At 32.5% G+C, this 18,258-nt stretch overlaps 1 protein-coding gene across 1 annotated transcript in view; it reads right to left on the bottom strand.

The window, feature by feature from the left end:
* The window catches only part of LOC149793495 (uncharacterized), an 88,524-nt gene that overhangs the window by 11,223 nt on the left and 59,043 nt on the right, over nucleotides 1–18,258 (bottom strand). Inside the window, exons 2-6 of the mRNA XM_089966393.1 lie at nucleotides 6,814–6,890; nucleotides 2,553–2,873; nucleotides 1,970–2,109; nucleotides 1,049–1,241; nucleotides 87–242 (exon numbers count right to left, since the gene is read on the bottom strand). Of these exons, the coding sequence (XP_089822519.1) occupies nucleotides 87–242; nucleotides 1,049–1,241; nucleotides 1,970–2,109; nucleotides 2,553–2,873; nucleotides 6,814–6,890 (887 nt within the window). The remainder of the gene's footprint in view (nucleotides 1–86; nucleotides 243–1,048; nucleotides 1,242–1,969; nucleotides 2,110–2,552; nucleotides 2,874–6,813; nucleotides 6,891–18,258) is intronic.

Below are 18,258 nucleotides of genomic sequence, written 5' to 3'. Positions count from 1 at the left end.
AGAAATTATTTACTTTTTTAATATCACTTTTGAAAAGCCTTAGGTAAACAACATTTATATCAGCAACAGCAACATATTAGACTTACCGAAGCCAGTTTGGTTCTTTACAATCTTAGAAATAAATCTGACAGTTACTAAGGAAACTGCTGTTCCCAATGAACTCATTGTGACACAGATCGCCAGAAGAATAATAATGGTATGGTTGCTCATTTCTCTGCTCTCTGTATTACTGATGTTGGGAACTAAACAATAAGTTATATGCATCAATATTAACTTAAAACTTAAAAGCATTTTTCTAATTTAGCAAGGTTTGCTAGAACATCAAATAAGTTAAATTTTAAAAAAACAATAGTCACAACACTTTTCTAAAACCAAGAGAATTATTCTTTATTGCCTTTTTTTATTAGTGCTTTGCTTGATTCAATGTGTACAGTCAGATAAAATCTCATTGTGTCGAAGAAAGACTGCAGATATTCAAATAAGTCCAGTTAATTTAAAGATGCATGCCACAGTCTAAGAATTCTGACTGCTTTCTGAGAGTGTAGAAGAGTGCTTATGGGATGAGAATGGTGGCGACAGTGTTGATTACCGTTTGATTAAACTGTTTTTCATTCAATTACAGTGTGTCTATTAGAGTCTTTTCACTATCATAACAGCTTAAAGTCTGCTTTTTAGGTACACGAGAGTATGCAACATCTTATATAAGGCCAGTTAGTCAATCCAAGGTAACACTGCTAGTATCATGAAGCCTTGTAAAACAGAAAATGTGATTTGCACATTATCAATGTGATTGTAACTAACATACTTTTACCCAGCATATTACTTACTGGGACATCAGATGCTTAAAATCTCACTAGACTTTCATAAAAACACAAAAACCTCGTAAAATTTGGCATGATAAGTAGAAAAGTGTAAAAGAAAATGTTGAGGCAAATATTAACTTATGTCTTAGTAGCAAAATGCTTCTCTGGGTTGTTAATTTTTATTTCTTTATATTTGGATTGGAAGTATTCAAGGTTGTAATTTTTCTTGATATGCTTTTCAATACCTTGGTTTGTCGATAAATGTCTTTGAGGTGTCTTGTTTTCGATTGTAGATGTAATTTCATCATCTTGAAGAAGAAAAGAAGCACAAAACGTACTGGAAACGTTATCAGCACAATCCATGGCTGTTCCTTGTGGACAGCAAAGTATTTCTTTATCGATTAACGAAGAATTTATCACGAAGTAATTTCCTTGTCCCTGTCAGTAATCAGAAATTACATGAGCATTACCTCTTACGCATGGATTTCATACTTTAGATAAAAAGATGATTCATTAATATAGTCAAACCACTATCTTATACAATGTTTTCCTCCATGTTGTTGATGACTGCTAATGGCATCTAAGAAGGGTACAAATCTTTAATAACAAGGTTGATTATTTCGCCATTTCATTGAAATTGCAAGAACACTAAACTAATAAATCAAATGAATGTATCCAGTATCTAGAAGTAATTGATTCTCAATATCCATGATGAAGCATATACTCTTTTACATCCGTATATCTCATTGTATTCACTTAAATTATATGTTATTATTTATATGTATTCTACTTGTTTTCTGATGCTCATTTCAAACATTAATTAATTTATTTTTGCAGCAGTTGTGAGCATGGCAAGAATAACAAAATAAAATCATCAATGTATTCTTTTTATTTATTTTGAGCTGAGGTACGCATACATTTGTGGGGGTGACATTCGTCTAGTATTTTGATTTTTATTATACTAAATTCACAACTAAAATTAACTTATGAAAAATCTAAATGTAATAAAATAATATACAAACAAATGATGAAACAAACACATGAGGTGGTACATTTTATACCTGTTGGCAAGCAAACTATAAGCATTGAATAAGCAAAGACTAAATTTGCTCTGTTTCTATTGTAGTCAACATTTTGCTTATAAATATTACAAGTTTATAACATACCAAAACTTCCAATGTTTTACTACGTTTCCAAACTGCTGTCATTTGTGGCCTTCCGCAGTCTGATGATGGGATATCACATGCGAGTATCGAGGAGTGCCCAAGAAAACTGATTTTGCTCCTGCACTTATCTGATGGTGGTTCTATATAATATAATCACAATGCTCAATATCGTTTCATTGTATGCATGTAATATTGCAAGATATGGGGAAAAAGTCTATAAAAAAACGACTGCCAGATCTATACTTAAAAACAAAAATCAAATCTGACCATTTATGAATGTCGTCTCCAGATATTTTATGATAGGAATAATACTAAAGCAGATATCTAAAAGACTTTGACAGCCATATTCCTTCGATGAAATATTGCATTTTAAGAGATAACATGAGACCGGTTGTTTGACATACATAGATACAATCGCTTTTATGACCCTTACATGAATATATATATATATATATATATATATATATATATATATATATATATATATATATATATATATATATATATATATATATATATATATATATATATATATATATATATATATATATATATATATATATATATATATATATATATATACCTTTGACATGGAGTGAAATAGTTTGCACACTGTCACTTGTGTGCCATAAAAACACGGGGAACAAGGTATATCTTCCTTCATCGGTTACTGATATATTTTTCAGGCTCATCGAAGACTTCCCAAATATCTCAATTCGTTCCCGATAGGGAGGTTCCAGTCTCAATTCCTTTGTATCTGACTTGATGCATATTAATTGTGTATCATTGAAATACCATTCTAGTTTACCTATCTTGCTTCCCTCTTCATCAAAGTCCCAATGCAAGTCCGCGGTATTTCCTTTACAAACCTGTATTGTTCTGGGTTTGGTATTCCATCTCAACTCTGAAATGACGCAGTCACACACTTTGTTATAACAATCTTTGGTTCTATTAGCATACATTTGAAACTAGCATTGTTTCTCTCAATAATGATATATATTTGCTTACCATTCTGCTCAGCAGAGCACTAAACAAAGGCAAACTTCACATTTCCAACTTTAGTTTGTTTTTGTTTCCATTATGGGTCTCATATATATATATATATATATATATATATATATATATATATATATATATATATATATATATATATATATATATATATGATAGCCCACACAGATAGTTTCAGTAGAGCACAATTACCAATCTTAATGACAGCTTCAGCCTGATCATCTTAGGTGTGTTCTTATGATGTTTGGCTGGAAAGATGTGATAAAATGCAGCACTTTCATTCCAATTCTGAAAGTTTGTCTCTTTGCATTTGTGTACTATTTGGGTTGATCCATTGTCAGTTCTTGGAATATTAGGAGTATCTATTAATATTGCACTTTTTAAGATAACCATGCAAGAGACCATTCCTTTATATTTATCACTATCGATAAAACTACATTCGATCACTAAACAAGTAACAAGGGATTATTTGTTTGCACTGTGTGTTTAATATTTTAGGTAAGATTATAGATTGTAAGGGCCTACTGACTGATGACATTTCTTTTGCAAACAATATATCACATAGACGACACTTGTCTCTCATGTAGGTTATGTACGAAGATAAATATTAGTTGTAAACATGGTTTATTAAGTTTGAGTTCTTGATTATGACCTTAGAAGTCTCCAAAAATTAAATATGTTTACAGTTTGGAGAAATGTTCCATCAAGATGAAAGAATATTTTCAGAAAATTGTATTTACTGCATAGGTCCAGTGGAAAGGCTTGTTTACATCATAATCTACTCATCCCTACCTTAACATGTGAAGTGGAATCAGTCTGATTATTGTGTTCAGTTTTAAATTTGAGAGGATTCATTTATGTATATTATTCATTGGAATTACAAAGTGCTCTATCTATCTGTTTGGGACTAAAAAGCTATTTATGTTATTGCAAATTCATTCAGGGGCATTTTGGATTATATCATTGTGATATATAAACATTCCTGGCACATTTTGCACATTTGAGACTACTGACACATCATCATCGTTCAATACTGGAATTCTTTCAGAACACTACTGGAATTCATTAGGAATCCTGTGAACTTTCAAGCCGGTCAGGGATTTAATTCACCATACTGGAGGTTCATCTTACATTTTCACCTTGTATTCGAGAGAAATTAGTTATTTGTTGAATTTTACTAACCTTGTTGATTTTCCCTATTTTCTGTTGCGTAGTTCAAGACCATAGAGATGTCACTATATATATATATATATATATATATATATATATATATATATATATATATATATATATATATATATATATATATATATATATATATATATATATATATATATATATATATATATATATATATATATAAAAGGCATATGATTGGACTCAATGTCATGACTCATATCTTCTTTAGGTTTTAATATCTGCGCAAAATTCATGTAAGTAGTTTTATATAATAGCGAATGGACTAGATAAAAATCTTATTAAATGTTCCCTTGTGCTTTGGTAAATTGCATGTGCATTCCTTTCAGTAAAATATAAGTATAGTTTGTTTGCGAATGCAAGTTTCCTTAATTAAACAGTAATCAATTATCTCTATGTGTCACCACAAAGTAGATCACATATTGATATGTTTATGAAATACGCATTTGAGAGTTAAAGAAAGGTATCTGATTTCAGTTATCATGTTTCCAACCATCTAACGAATAACGTTCTGTAGGTGATATTGTAGCGCATGTTATGAGGCAGCAAAATATCGACCTTTGTCATCTTGTGAATGAAGGAAATTATAATTAATATAAATATTTATTCCTGACGTCTGTTAGTACCTCTATTATAATCTATATTACTGTAATTTGTATTAGCAATTGCTTCCTCGAAATATGATAAGGTCTAATTTGGCATAGTTTGATACAAGAAGACTAAGCAGGCATCAGATCGTTCAGCTGAGAAACTGTATAATAGTTTAAAGCAAAAACAGTTACTTGAGTATTCTGGGAACGTTGCTTTCTATTAAGTTCTATTCAGATTATGTTGACTAGTTATGTAAGAAAACTGTTTAAGGGTTCCTCTCACTAATTGGTGTGTTTACTGTCAATTTTGATAACTAATGAATCTGGATTTTTAATAGATTAGAAAAGGATTTTTTTTTAAATCATGGTAATTTATACTACATCCACTTGAAGCATATTAAGTGACATAGAAAATTCGTAAACAGCTTTTCTATTATTTTTAGCTTTAGCAACTGTGGCTATATTTAGTAGCTGACGGGTATTTAATCTTAGTTCGAAAGACTATATCCCAAATTGTCAAATTAAGTCAATATCCATGAACAGTTATTGGGAAATAACTGGAACGGTTCATCATAAATATATAGTAACAGCTATCACAATGGATGCCAGATTTGCTCCATTAGTGTGTGTGTGTGTGTGTGTGTGTGTGTGTGTGTGAGAGAGAGAGAGAGAGAGAGAGAGAGAGAGAGAGATTAGACTCAATGGTCTTACAATTCATAAAAGGAAAAAACAGAAAATAGTGAGAAGCAACCAGCTATGTGTATGTTTGTGTGTGTGTGTGTGTGATTCGGACTTTTAACGTAGCTTTAACAATTGTTCAGTCATATCGCTACGATGTCTGCAGCGTGACAGTTTATAGCAATGTCTAGCACTGGGGCATCATGCCGCAGACATGTAGCATGATTTCCCACCCAGTTACATTGTCCTGACACCAGGACGACCAATCCTAACACAACCTCTTAATGCTGTGCGCCAAGCGAGGCAGCTGTTAGTGCCAATTTGCAATTCTTTGGTATGACTAGGCCGGGGATAGAACCCACGACCTCCCGCATCCGAGGCAGACGCCCTAACCGCTAGGTCACCGGAGCGGTGAACCAGCTTTGTAAAATTCAACAAATAATTTATTCCATTGAATACACGAGTGAAAATGTAAAAAATAAGGAACTTATGGTATGGCAAATTAAATCCAATTAGGATCCACATAATTACTAACACAAATAAGAATGAATCAAGTTTTAAATAAACTTTGGTGGTATTCTAAGTTAAATCCAGCGTAGAAAGTGTTGATGTGCTTGATGTGGCCTGTGCATTAATGATATATCAACAGCCTTTTGATGAATCATAACGATACACTTCAAGAATATATTCTTATCTAAATTTCACTATAAATCCATGTCTGTATTTTTAAAAATGATATTTTTAATCATTTTGTATTTCTAGAAGTATAACTTGAATAAAATATTTTGAATACATAAATTCCAGCCCAAATGAAATACTGGACAAAACAATAATACAACTAATTTTGTTCAGACCTTACAACACAAATAAATGATTTTTTTAAATAAAATAAACAAGATTATATAGTCAAGTACTTGAGCTCAGGTCACAAGTAGCATTTTCTATAAAACAAATAGATATTACCTAATGACATTTTTATTCCGGAAAGTTCCAAATGTTTAGAAAATAAATACTTATTTATAATTCGAAAGTCTATAACTAAAATTATAAGAAAGGCCATGGTAAATACAATGTCCTTGACTAAGGCAAAGATAATAGTCCTAATAGTTAACCCAAATTCACAGAAAAAAATATCGTCTATGTATTACTTAGCTAAAGAAATTTTAAAAAATCAATGATTCAGATCAGGTAGAAAATGAACTTGATTTTGGACAAGGTCTAGTCCAAAATAAAATTGTATCCATAGCATATAATAAAATTAAAAAGAAAAGAGAAAAAGCTATATGTGTGTGTTATAGAGTGTGTGTGTGTTTGAGAGAGAGAGAGAGAGAGAGAGAGAGAGAGAGAGAGAGAGAGAGAGATTCCCACGTTCTGATAAGTCGATTCCCAATGACGTAATAGTAGCCAATAAAAAGAATCTTGGAATAATATTCGTCAACTGATGTCTGAAAGTATAAAAACAGCATGCAAATAACAAAAATAATATATTCTACTTGACGGAAATAAACTTTATCCAAGCACGAATTTAAATGTATTAAAGAGTCACGGTAATCCTTTGCTCTAGGTTAAGACCTAGATTTAATATTTGTGTTTAATGTTCAAGAGAATCTACAGGGATGCAGAGATTCCTTCACCTCCAAGAATTCACACACATATCATGTCAGTAGATATCAGATTAAGATATAGAGCCAAATATAAATACATCCATACATACTGCGTTATTAATTAATCTAAGTCTTGGTGCCACTAACATTTCATCTCATATCTTTATGAGATGTCCAAAGTTGAAAATTTCCAAGGATAAATAACGTTGAGGTATTGAAAATACAATAATAATACATGATCTTCAATGCTGTCCTACACCAGGGTAAATGAGTATCTTCCTAATAGTTCACATGTGGTCATGTCAAACACACGTGTGTCGAAACAGATAAATATTACAGAAGGTACAGAGTGTATCGGGTTTCGGTCATTCTTAAGTCGATCAAACAAACTTTTTAACGAGAGAAAAAACCACATGATGAAAGTTTCTTTCTCTATACATTTTCTGAAATATACGTATGTTCTATGGCAGAATCAATTAAAAACTACCAATGCATGTTAAACTGTATACATAGAGTTATTAACATGACAAGGAGACGCAGAAGAGTTATTAAAATGAGAGGACAGGATGGCTTCGTTCTTTCTGTATGATTTCAGAATTACTATTTGCATTATGGAGTGAAAAATGTTGCAGTCAACAACTGCATTTGTTCTGATATCTTTTTTAAAAAATGAAAGTGAAATTCTTTATTTGAGATCGTCTTATTCACTATAACAACTCAATAGAATAACATAAACGATTATGCTGCGGACGTATGTCAGTTAGCAGCAGGGAGGGTGAACATACCAATTTTGGAGCAAGTTTCATGTAAAGAGTCGCATTTAGAATAGTATTGAACGTTAATGTTGAATGCATTCAGCAATAAAATTGTATCACATTTAAACCAGAAAAGCGACCCTTATTCTTTCTCGCCTCCCCGTCAGTGTTATACTTGAAAGGCTAACTTCTATGACTCATTGAAATTTGACCCGGGCGTCGCAACGCTGTCTTGAGAAACTAAACATTTGAGCTACCAACCATAACCACTTGATAGGAACACATGTCAAATCATCATTTTCAAAGGGAATTTGATACGCGAAGTAGTTCAGACATACTATGCTATCCTAAATCTGATGGAAAAATGACTATCTTGGGAAAACCTTAGAAACCGCTGTGTACGATTGGTCAGAATAAATTAAGGTGTAAACTTTGGTAATACTGTAAATTTAAAGTGATGTCCTGGGTCAAAATTCGTTAGTCTTATATTTCCTGAGAGAGAAGAAGTTTGGTTCCTAAGACGCCTAAAAAGAATAGTGTTTTCCTCGTGAGAAAAGAAAAAGGGACCAGTTGGATGTCTTGTTAGAAAAGAGAGGATTTAGTGCCAGGACGCACAATTTCTGAAGAAAACAGCATTAAAGTATGCAATTTTAATTTTGCTTGTACTTTTCTATTTGGTTTTGTGCAAATGTGCTTGAGATAACTAGGATCCATAATATGTATCGTTTATTCAATCTGATCTAAATCTGGTGATGCTAAAGTTGTTATGCGATTTATTTCTTTAATTTTACAGCTACTAGTTCATTGATAGACTTTACGGATCGCATGCTGTCCAAGTTTTCGTATGTGGAGAATTTCATAGGATTAAATGAAATATTCATTTTGTCTATTAGGACGATACTAATTATCGTGAGTTAACGATATTCGCATGATATATCTGATTTTGTAATGTTTAAATAACGTTGTAGGTTAGGGATTGCTGTGAGCTAGAAGTTTGTGAGATTTATGCAATAGTTATCGAGCATGTGGTACGTTAATGTTAGATACACCTCTCAAGTGTTAATTTATGATCGCTGTCAAGCGAAATTGATGATCTATCGAATTAGTTCAGAATGTATGCAGCGATCGGATAGTTATTTATGCTTCTGAGTAAAGTAAGTGACGAAGTTATATCTACGTATAGAAAGTGATAGGTGTAGCGATTTAGGGGTAATTTTTTTTCCTTTAAGGAAACGGCTTTTTGATAGAGATAGGACAGTCCGAAGACTGAAGTCGCAAGTCCGGAAATAGATGACGTGTTCCGAAAAAAGGACCAGGTAGTTCAGGAAGATTTGAAGTGTTCAGAGTAGGAAGATTATAGAATAGGAAGACGTGATGCACGGGTCATGCGATGAAGGTGATGTAATCAGTCGTGGACATTGCGCTCTTTTCATCAATCTTTATTATGATGAAATAAATCCAAATTAGACAATGTTATTAAATTTTGCTGACATAATTTAGATTGAATTGGAGTTGCCGCGATTAATTATTGTTGATTAAATTGTGTTATTTTTCTTATCTAAGGGGCTCGTATTGCTCAGTTCTCTGTTGATATTTTATCTCTTCACTCCCACATGGCTATAAAATCAATGGAGGTCATCCTCTAGATAACTCCAGCCAAATCGAGTTAACCTCCCCTCTTACAAAGAGGGTGACATTACATCTTCAGTGAAAATAAAACTTCATACGAAATAAATGAAAATACAAGGTCAATAACACCAAATCGAAACTTCTAACCGGCCTAGATTTTCTCAAATTGGGTTAGCTCATTTTGTTACTTTATCTTTGTCACTTGTGTTTTCAAATTTGTATGTGTCTTCGTTTACCCACTCGAACACGCATTGTTGGTCGCACCCTACCTGTTGCTATCTCTTATCCAAATGTTTAATCAAGACATACACGACATCTCGATTGGGGATCATGTAAATTGATCGTGATAAATCTGTGTCAGGTAGCGTGGGCACGTGAAAACATGTTTTTGAACTTAATTATATCCATATCCCCTGAACACCAAGTCTGATGAATGTTTCGCAAGAGTATGCGTATCGACGCCATTAAACACATACAGTTATCTCTGATCACATTAAGTATTTATGTGTATCACTGAGTAACATCAGTCACGTCTGTTTTTGTCTCCGCCTTGAGAAAATACCCAATCTGGATTATATGTCCAGCATCACATCATCGTACACTACAAGATTATTAATAATTCATCGAGGGCATCTACAAATGGGGCTTCATCAATATCGGTGATAAAATAAATAATAGTATTGCCATCCTCGTCCAACAATTTTGCGTCTTCATTAAAATCTTTAAGCACATCGTGACACTTCTGATTATCTATGGTTGGTGCCACTAAATATAATGTATCCCACTTGAGCCATCTTATTATCAGATTAAGTAATAATTGCGTCTTACTAGAGCCAGATGGACATGTGATAATTGCTCTGTTATAATGTGGTAGTGATGGATGATGTTTCACTGGCTCTTGTTTTCGTGTTGCTGATAGGTCAATTACATCCATGTAGTACAAATATAAAAAATAATATGAATGTATATTGTATTCAATGCAGAGCATCCATCCCCATCAGTGGATTAACAACAATAATAACAACAACAAAAAGCCCGCACTTACAGGCAAGTGTGTGAAATGTGGTACCGAAAAATATAAATTTATTTCATCTCGTATGAGGACAGGTGGTGATATCGTTGCTTTACAGGGAAGATTACCAGAAGCTCCATGGGCTAAGTATTCAAGAGAAACACGTCTTCCTGCATATAATCATTGTGGTCCTGGAACCAGACTTGATATCCTACTTGACGTGCGAGACATCCCAAGACTTGAAGAGTATCCAAAAAATGTGATTGATCTGGCATGTCACGTTCATGGTGTAACGTATAAAAATAAGGATTTACAATAATGACATATTAAAGATATGAAGCTGATTCACTCGTTAAATTCCTTTTTTTTAAATCTCTCCGCGAAAATACTTGCTATCTCCCTAGTATGATCTGCGATGAAAAGTAAACTAGTGCTAGGGGCCGGTAATTAATCAACCGATTATTATAATGGAATCGATCTATTATAGCCCAAGTAGATATTGGAGAGGTAGACCAGCGATTAGTAAAGTTGCTGGTGCAGCAAATGTCAGATGTTCTGTTACAGAAAATTTGTTTACACGACAGGCAATATGGCACATTTTACCAACCATCACCTACAAAATTTCAGTACTCACATTTTGATGTCAGAACTCCAAATGAAGTTCATCAGGCAGATATTTTTATTTTACCATATGATACCGTTAAAACAGGTTGATGTCAATCACACACGTACAAATACGCGTTAACTGTCGTTGACGTTGTAAATAGGTATAAAGAAGCAGAACCAATATCAACCAAAGCAGCAACTGAAATTGCATTATGTTTGAAGGAATTTATAAAACTAGTGGTCTACGATTGCCATAGTTGCTACGGTTTGATGCTGGCAAGGAATCTCTTGGAGTACTATTATCTCTGTTTAAAAAGAAACATAACGTCAAAATCAGACGAGGACTTACCGCAATTCATCGGTATCAGGCAATTATTGAACAATTTAATCGAACATTTGCTGAGCGATTATTTGGATACCAGTATGTGAAGGAAATCATTCAGAAAGGTATGAGATATCGTGAATAGGTTGCAAGACTATCAAGTATAATAGCTGCGTTAAACAATGAAATTATTCGAGAAATTTCTATGAAACCTACCAATGCGTTCACCAAAATATATATCAATAAAATGATAGGAATAATTTTCAAATAATCAGTACTAGGTAATGTGACTGTAAGATATTAGAACCTGTTGAACTTGAAGCGGTTAAAAAAAGAGCAACTGATCGTATTTTTCAGTATAACGACACATACAATTTCCAGCGTGTTAAGATCCACGGGTAGACATGCAATCTACATATTAGATTCAACTGCTCCTCAACGTGGATTTGTACGCGAAGAATTAGAAGTAATTCTTGAAAACACATTATTAACACCGCGTTCACTTTTGTGAACTAGCACCTTGACGTCGCTTACATTCAAGATAGGTCAGCATCACATTTGCACATGTGTGTCCAAGGCTACTTTTAAATCTATCCACGGTAAACTGTCTGGGATTATTATTTGAATACTGCCAGAACGTTACTGTGTTACAGCTCGCATAATGATTATTCTGTTTCGGTATCATGATAAATTCAAAATCAAGATCAAAGTCACGTTTATTTTTATTTTTTGTGTCACACTGTTTATAACTATTGGTTTTCCCCTTCCTATATCATTAATATTGCCAGCAATCGTTTCCAGAGTTTGATTATTATTTTCTGTGAAGTCTATGAAAATTCTCTGCAGCTAAGATATTCATCTGACTCGAGACACTGCGAGATAAACTAAATTTGACCACTCAATACGATCATAAATAATGCAAATGTTAGTATTTTAAATAGTTAATCCTTGTGATGAATTAATCGTAATAGCATATCATAGCGTCCATGGAGATTTGGCTATCGTTAATACGCTCTCAACAACACTGACGGGAGCTAAAACAACATCATTAAACACAATATTTTGTTTACTACCGCAACCTGGTGAATCAACGTCGATATTTTGCTGTCGCGTATCTGCTGGGCGATAACACAATGATACGGGTAGCTTTGAAAATGCCTCTTTAAGTAACAAAACTAATTGTTGTTGAAGTGTATCTATCTTTCTACTTTCAACTATCCAATCATCTGGTCTCCGCATATTCCAAAAGTCATTCTTAGGATATTCTAAAATAATCTCACACATAATTTCACACTGAATTTTATTTGGTTGTAGTCTGATTAATTTCTTAAAGCTCAATTAATTCTGGATCAAGCGCTCTATGATCATCAGTTAATTACTTATAATAATCTACGCATCGTTTCAGCCATTTATGTGGAGACAATCCAACAAAAGTTGGCTGTTGATCATGGTCGTCAAATTATCACATCATTATATTTTGTCTATAACCAATCAAGAAACATTTTTTAATGTCTCCAGCGACACTACATATTTCATCCCAAATAATAATCTTTGGAATATATTTCTCGACCATTCGTTCAGGTCAACAATTAAATGAAGTCCATGAAATAATTCGACCACACGTGTTGCTTTACCAGAATCTCCAGGCCATTGAAATAAACAGTTTTATGTATGGTCATAGAATCATATACCGATGGTACAGATGATATTTGATTACTTTTGCAATAAATATATTTAATTTCATCGTCTGCAAATTCAGAATAACTAAGTATCTTTTATTCTTTTATTCACCATTCGCCCAATGATGTAATAGCGCCAATATGTGTTGTTCTAGTAATTTTGTATCTTTTTTTGTACAACATGAGTCTGTGGCGACTCTAACAGCAGCATCAAAAAATATGCTTATCATCTATAATAAATGTATCGAAACTTACGCGAGCATTGAAGATCTTAAATGAGTAAACTGCGGTGAATCACCATCAGTGTAACTCACAATTGCACCTAATTTAGTTCCGTCCGATAAGGTAACATTACTTATAAATGCGTTTCTCACCGTTGTATTAATAATTATAAAATCGAGTTCAGCATCATCAATAATTAATTTTGTACAATGTCGTTTATGATCATATCTTTACATTGGGTAAATTTTCCAAATATTTTTCTGCCAAAATCTTTAGCGATTTTATTTTCAAAATCTGTTAATTCAACATAATATTTATTTTGCTGTCTCTGCGGACGATATGATAAAACTGCTTCATAGACTGTCAGAAATATTAATATTTTTACATCACGCATATATCGTAATAAAATTAATGGTTCCCACATTGTCTCTGAAAAGTGTTTGCCAAATCAGCATAACAAATCGGATGAAGACCTTCGTCAAAATCTGGTCGAGATCCATTTATCGATGCTCTGGTCATTTCGTGTGTTGGATGTCCGAAAATATTTCGAATACTCTGCCATTTCAAGAAAACTTCCGGCATAGCTCGCAAACATATCAACCGAGATAACATTCTTAATCGTATTTAGTATTCCACAATCCACCGTGTCCATATTCCACACAACAGCATTGTATTTCTTCAAGAAATTCTAACCGTGTTGGTTTCCATGAATTTTCCTTCTGAGCAAAATAAACAGCAACTGACAAAGCTGTAAAACAATTGCTCAGTAATTGTTCAGTATCGTCATGAGTATATTTCAACGCAAGATTTTACATTTCTTCATGTAGAGATTCTGTATGACAAATATCTCCATTAGGTCGTACAAACTGGTCACAGTTTTGAAACAGCCACACGGATACAGGATGGTTTTGACTGATATATCTGATAAAATCAAACATATCACCGTTATAAAACTTAACAGTTTGATTTTGTGGAAATTGTACCACTGCAGATGTTGACGCATGCACATATTGATCAATAATATTCATCGGAGCTCCTATCGATTTATATTTTGATTAGTACAAAAATTTCGTTATTGTTTTTGTCCATATCGGAAATTTTAATTTCTTTCCCAATTCAGCAATATATTTCATAGACGCTCCGGTAACTTTAACTGCTTCCGCCCACTCATTTATTTTGTAAATATTAGATCCGCTAAACCGTTTCCACGTATCGCGTTTGTGAAATGTTCTGTAATTCACTCGCCTACACAATTTATTTTCGAAAATTTCATTGCTTTGAGACCATCAACACTAGGTGTATTATTCAGAGGATATAATGCATCAATAACTAAAGGATACGCTCGGTCATAATATGTTTTGTCAATGCCAGTCAACATTTCTGGTTTGAAATTTTTATTCAATACAATATGTTCAGTGTGAAGACCGACAGGGTCACGTTTTTCACGGATAATCCATGTATCGTCTATCTCGCCAATAAATTTTACTCAAATAAAATACCTTTGATTGTCATGGTAATTATTAATCGTCTCCGCTCGTTCTTCATTCGTTGTAGCATCGACAACACCTTCGGTATCGCGTATTATTCTGAATGTTGACCACACATGAGATGCACCATCGCCGCGAAATTCTTTCTCTGCGCCATGAACACTTTTAATCACAGTTTTCGTCGGATCAACCAAAGCTCGCTTCCGCAAGTCAGGGGTTCTTCGGTCACGAACGAATCTAGATTTATAGGATTCGATAGTATATAATCATTCAAACTCTTCCGTAGTATAATTAAGGCAAATATATATATATATATATATATATATATATATATATATATATATATATATATATATATATATATATATATATATATATATATATATATATATATATATATATATATATATATATATATATATATATATATATATATATATATATATATATATATATATATATATATATATATATATATATATATATATATATATATAGATATATATATATATATGATGATTCAAACAAAGAATAACTGCAAATGGTTAATGATAGGTTCTACAATTCCCTGTAATAAAGTCTGCATAATTGAATTATGTGGACTTAATCTACAAAGCGTAGGAAGAGGGAGTCAAGGGCCAAAACCGTGTATGAAGTGTGGTGTTGTGGTTAGAGAAGAAACGCAGTTGTGTGTGCATTGTTGTGGTACAACATACAGAGACTTTAAACGAGACTATGATTTTAAAAAATAACGTCGATGAACTCCGATAAAAAAACGTTGCAGACTATCTAGCCAGATTTTCAAAATAAGTATTCAGACAAATACTATTATTATACAAAATGGAGTAAAATAAAAACATTCCATCATCCAGAATTATGAAGCATCTCCTGATGATATAAACAGGAATTGCCGATTTAAAAAAGTTTTGTCACTAATACTGGTTATCTCATGTTTAGCGTTGGGAAAAAGTGTTACTCGCATAGGTTTGTGTACGATTGTTTTCACTGACCAATCGAAGATGGTGTTGTGATCGATCATATTGATTCAAATCCACAACAAAAAAATAATTATTCGATTAATTTAAATGCTAGTACACAAAATCAGAATTATGCACGTGATAGTACTGGAAAGCACACAAAATTGCAAAAGTTATTAATCTTTTAATATAGAGACAGACGAAGAAATAATATGTCAATCAAAAAAAACAAGTGGCGAATAGTTTGATATTTGCATGCTCTCTGTACAACATGTCGCAGATAATATTACCAGATCGGCGTTTTGTAAGAAATATAAACAAAATATAACATTTCAGTATCTCCTGGTTGTGTTAGATACTAACAGATGAAGGGAGAAAACTCTGTCAACAAATATCTCTCTGATAGAGTGATTTAATAGCTACTCCGCCTATTACTACGTAATGATTATTTTTTGTCATCGTAACTATGATATAGTAATAACATCCAATGTGACAATTAACTGTTAGCGGAGTAGCGTAATTTTGTAATAATTCAAATTAATAAAAGGATATTTACACTTTTTAGCTTCGTCATAGTCAATGTCAATGCTGAGAAACAGTAAACCACAGTGTGCTTAGATCATGTAAAATTTCCAAAAGTACATTATCCAAAGAAATGTCAGCCACCAGCCACATTACAGTAAAGTAGCATAGAGGTATGCCAACATTCTCTCCATTATGCATGTTTTAAACGCAAACAACTTCACCTTACATACATCACTCTCTCAAAAGTACATAATAGCTGGTAAGCCCTTATTATTAAGTAATTTTGTTTTCAGTAGGATTTTAATTATTTTGAGCAACATTTACCCCAGGAAATTATTAAAGCAGCCCTATAAGTATTGCATTGAGGATCATTTTCTCCAACAAACAATGAAATCTGATTTTCACAATTGATAGTACCATTCACCCCATCAAATTCGACAATCAGAGAAGAATAAGATTTTCATTTCTATTCAGATCATACTAATTATTCAAATTATATCATTTATTTTTATTCGCATAATACTATGTACTGTGTAATTGTTTGTTTTCGATAGGATGTTTACAATTCTGAGTATAATTTACCCCCATCAAATTATAAAATCTGACTGATTTTTACAATTTTGAGTACTATTTACTTGATCAAATTATAAAATCTGACTGTCTTTCATAATCTTGAGTAGCATTTACATGAAGTCAGGACGTGAATCAGTAAAAAAATCAATTCTAATATATTATATTTGTTTCTTGACAAAGTCAAGGGTGAAGTTGTTAGTATTATGTAATTTTCTATTTTTTCTGTTTTCGCTGAAATGTTTTGTTATCTTGTGTATCATGTATCCCTTCAATTTGATGAAATTGTTTGATAATCAGATTTAATTCGGGTAATATACCCATCGATTTCATGAAGTTCTATTTAAAATCTGATTTAATTCGGGTAATATACCCATCAATTTCATGAAGTTCTATTTAAAATCTGATTTAATTCGGGTAATATACCCGTTAATTTGATGTAGTTATATTTATAATCTGATTTAATTCGGGTAATGTGTACCCGTCAAATCTGTGAAACTAACCATTAATCTGAAATACCACTAATAACGATAAAATCAATCTTGAATCAGTGATAAAATCATTGAATATAAAATTGTTAATGAATTTGACTAATAATCTTAGTGTCACGGGAATCAAATGCAATACAAGAACGTGCATAATGCAGATATCACACAAAATCGTAATAATAGGATCCTCCTGCAGGTTATTTAACTGTTCCTGCGTTTATTTTAATCTCCCTCGCTGTATTTATCAATAATTATATTACCACTAAATTTTTCTGCCTTGACTTTGTCAAAGGTGGATAATGTCAATATTGTTATGTGTTATTATATATTTGTTGTATATAAAACTATCACGTATTGGTACATATATAATACCCATATAATTAAATCAAAAACTAGATTTTTGTAAAACTTCGACTCAGACAAATAATTGTTTTACCTTCCTTGACTCTACGAAAAGATATATGATCTTGCATACAGATTTAATTCAAAACTTCATGACACAAACCAAGAAGGTGTCCGGTCTGGTTAGTAAGTTTCAAATGTATCCTTGATAATAGCAGATTATGAGATCGCAGATAACCGAATTAATGTGCTATTGTACGATAAACTATCCAGGAGGTACCTTAGGTGTAAATGTAAAGAAAATATAACCCTGTGGAGCCTGACTTGACTTTTCAAGATCTACTTGATAATTGCCATCAATTACATCACATACCAGATTGACTGATATGTTGATGTGATATTAAGAACACTTGGTCAAATATGTCTGTTTGAGAATATTCGTCTGTATGGCTAGTTTTCTCCATGACGCGATGAATTTAGGATAGCATTCTTCGATGATATCGTTGACAGACATTTTAGTTCTTCTGCGTTAAATACATGAAGTTTTAATGTCGGTAAATCTGTCTCTGACAGTGGCTTTGTTGCAGTTGAATAT

The sequence above is a fragment of the Sinohyriopsis cumingii genome, chromosome 8 (genome assembly GCF_028554795.1).
Source record: "Sinohyriopsis cumingii isolate HCF-2022 chromosome 8, ASM2855479v2, whole genome shotgun sequence".
NCBI lineage: Eukaryota > Metazoa > Mollusca > Bivalvia > Unionida > Unionidae > Sinohyriopsis > Sinohyriopsis cumingii.
Note: the sequence above shows the minus strand (reverse complement) of the source record. Positions and strands in the feature narration are given on the sequence as shown.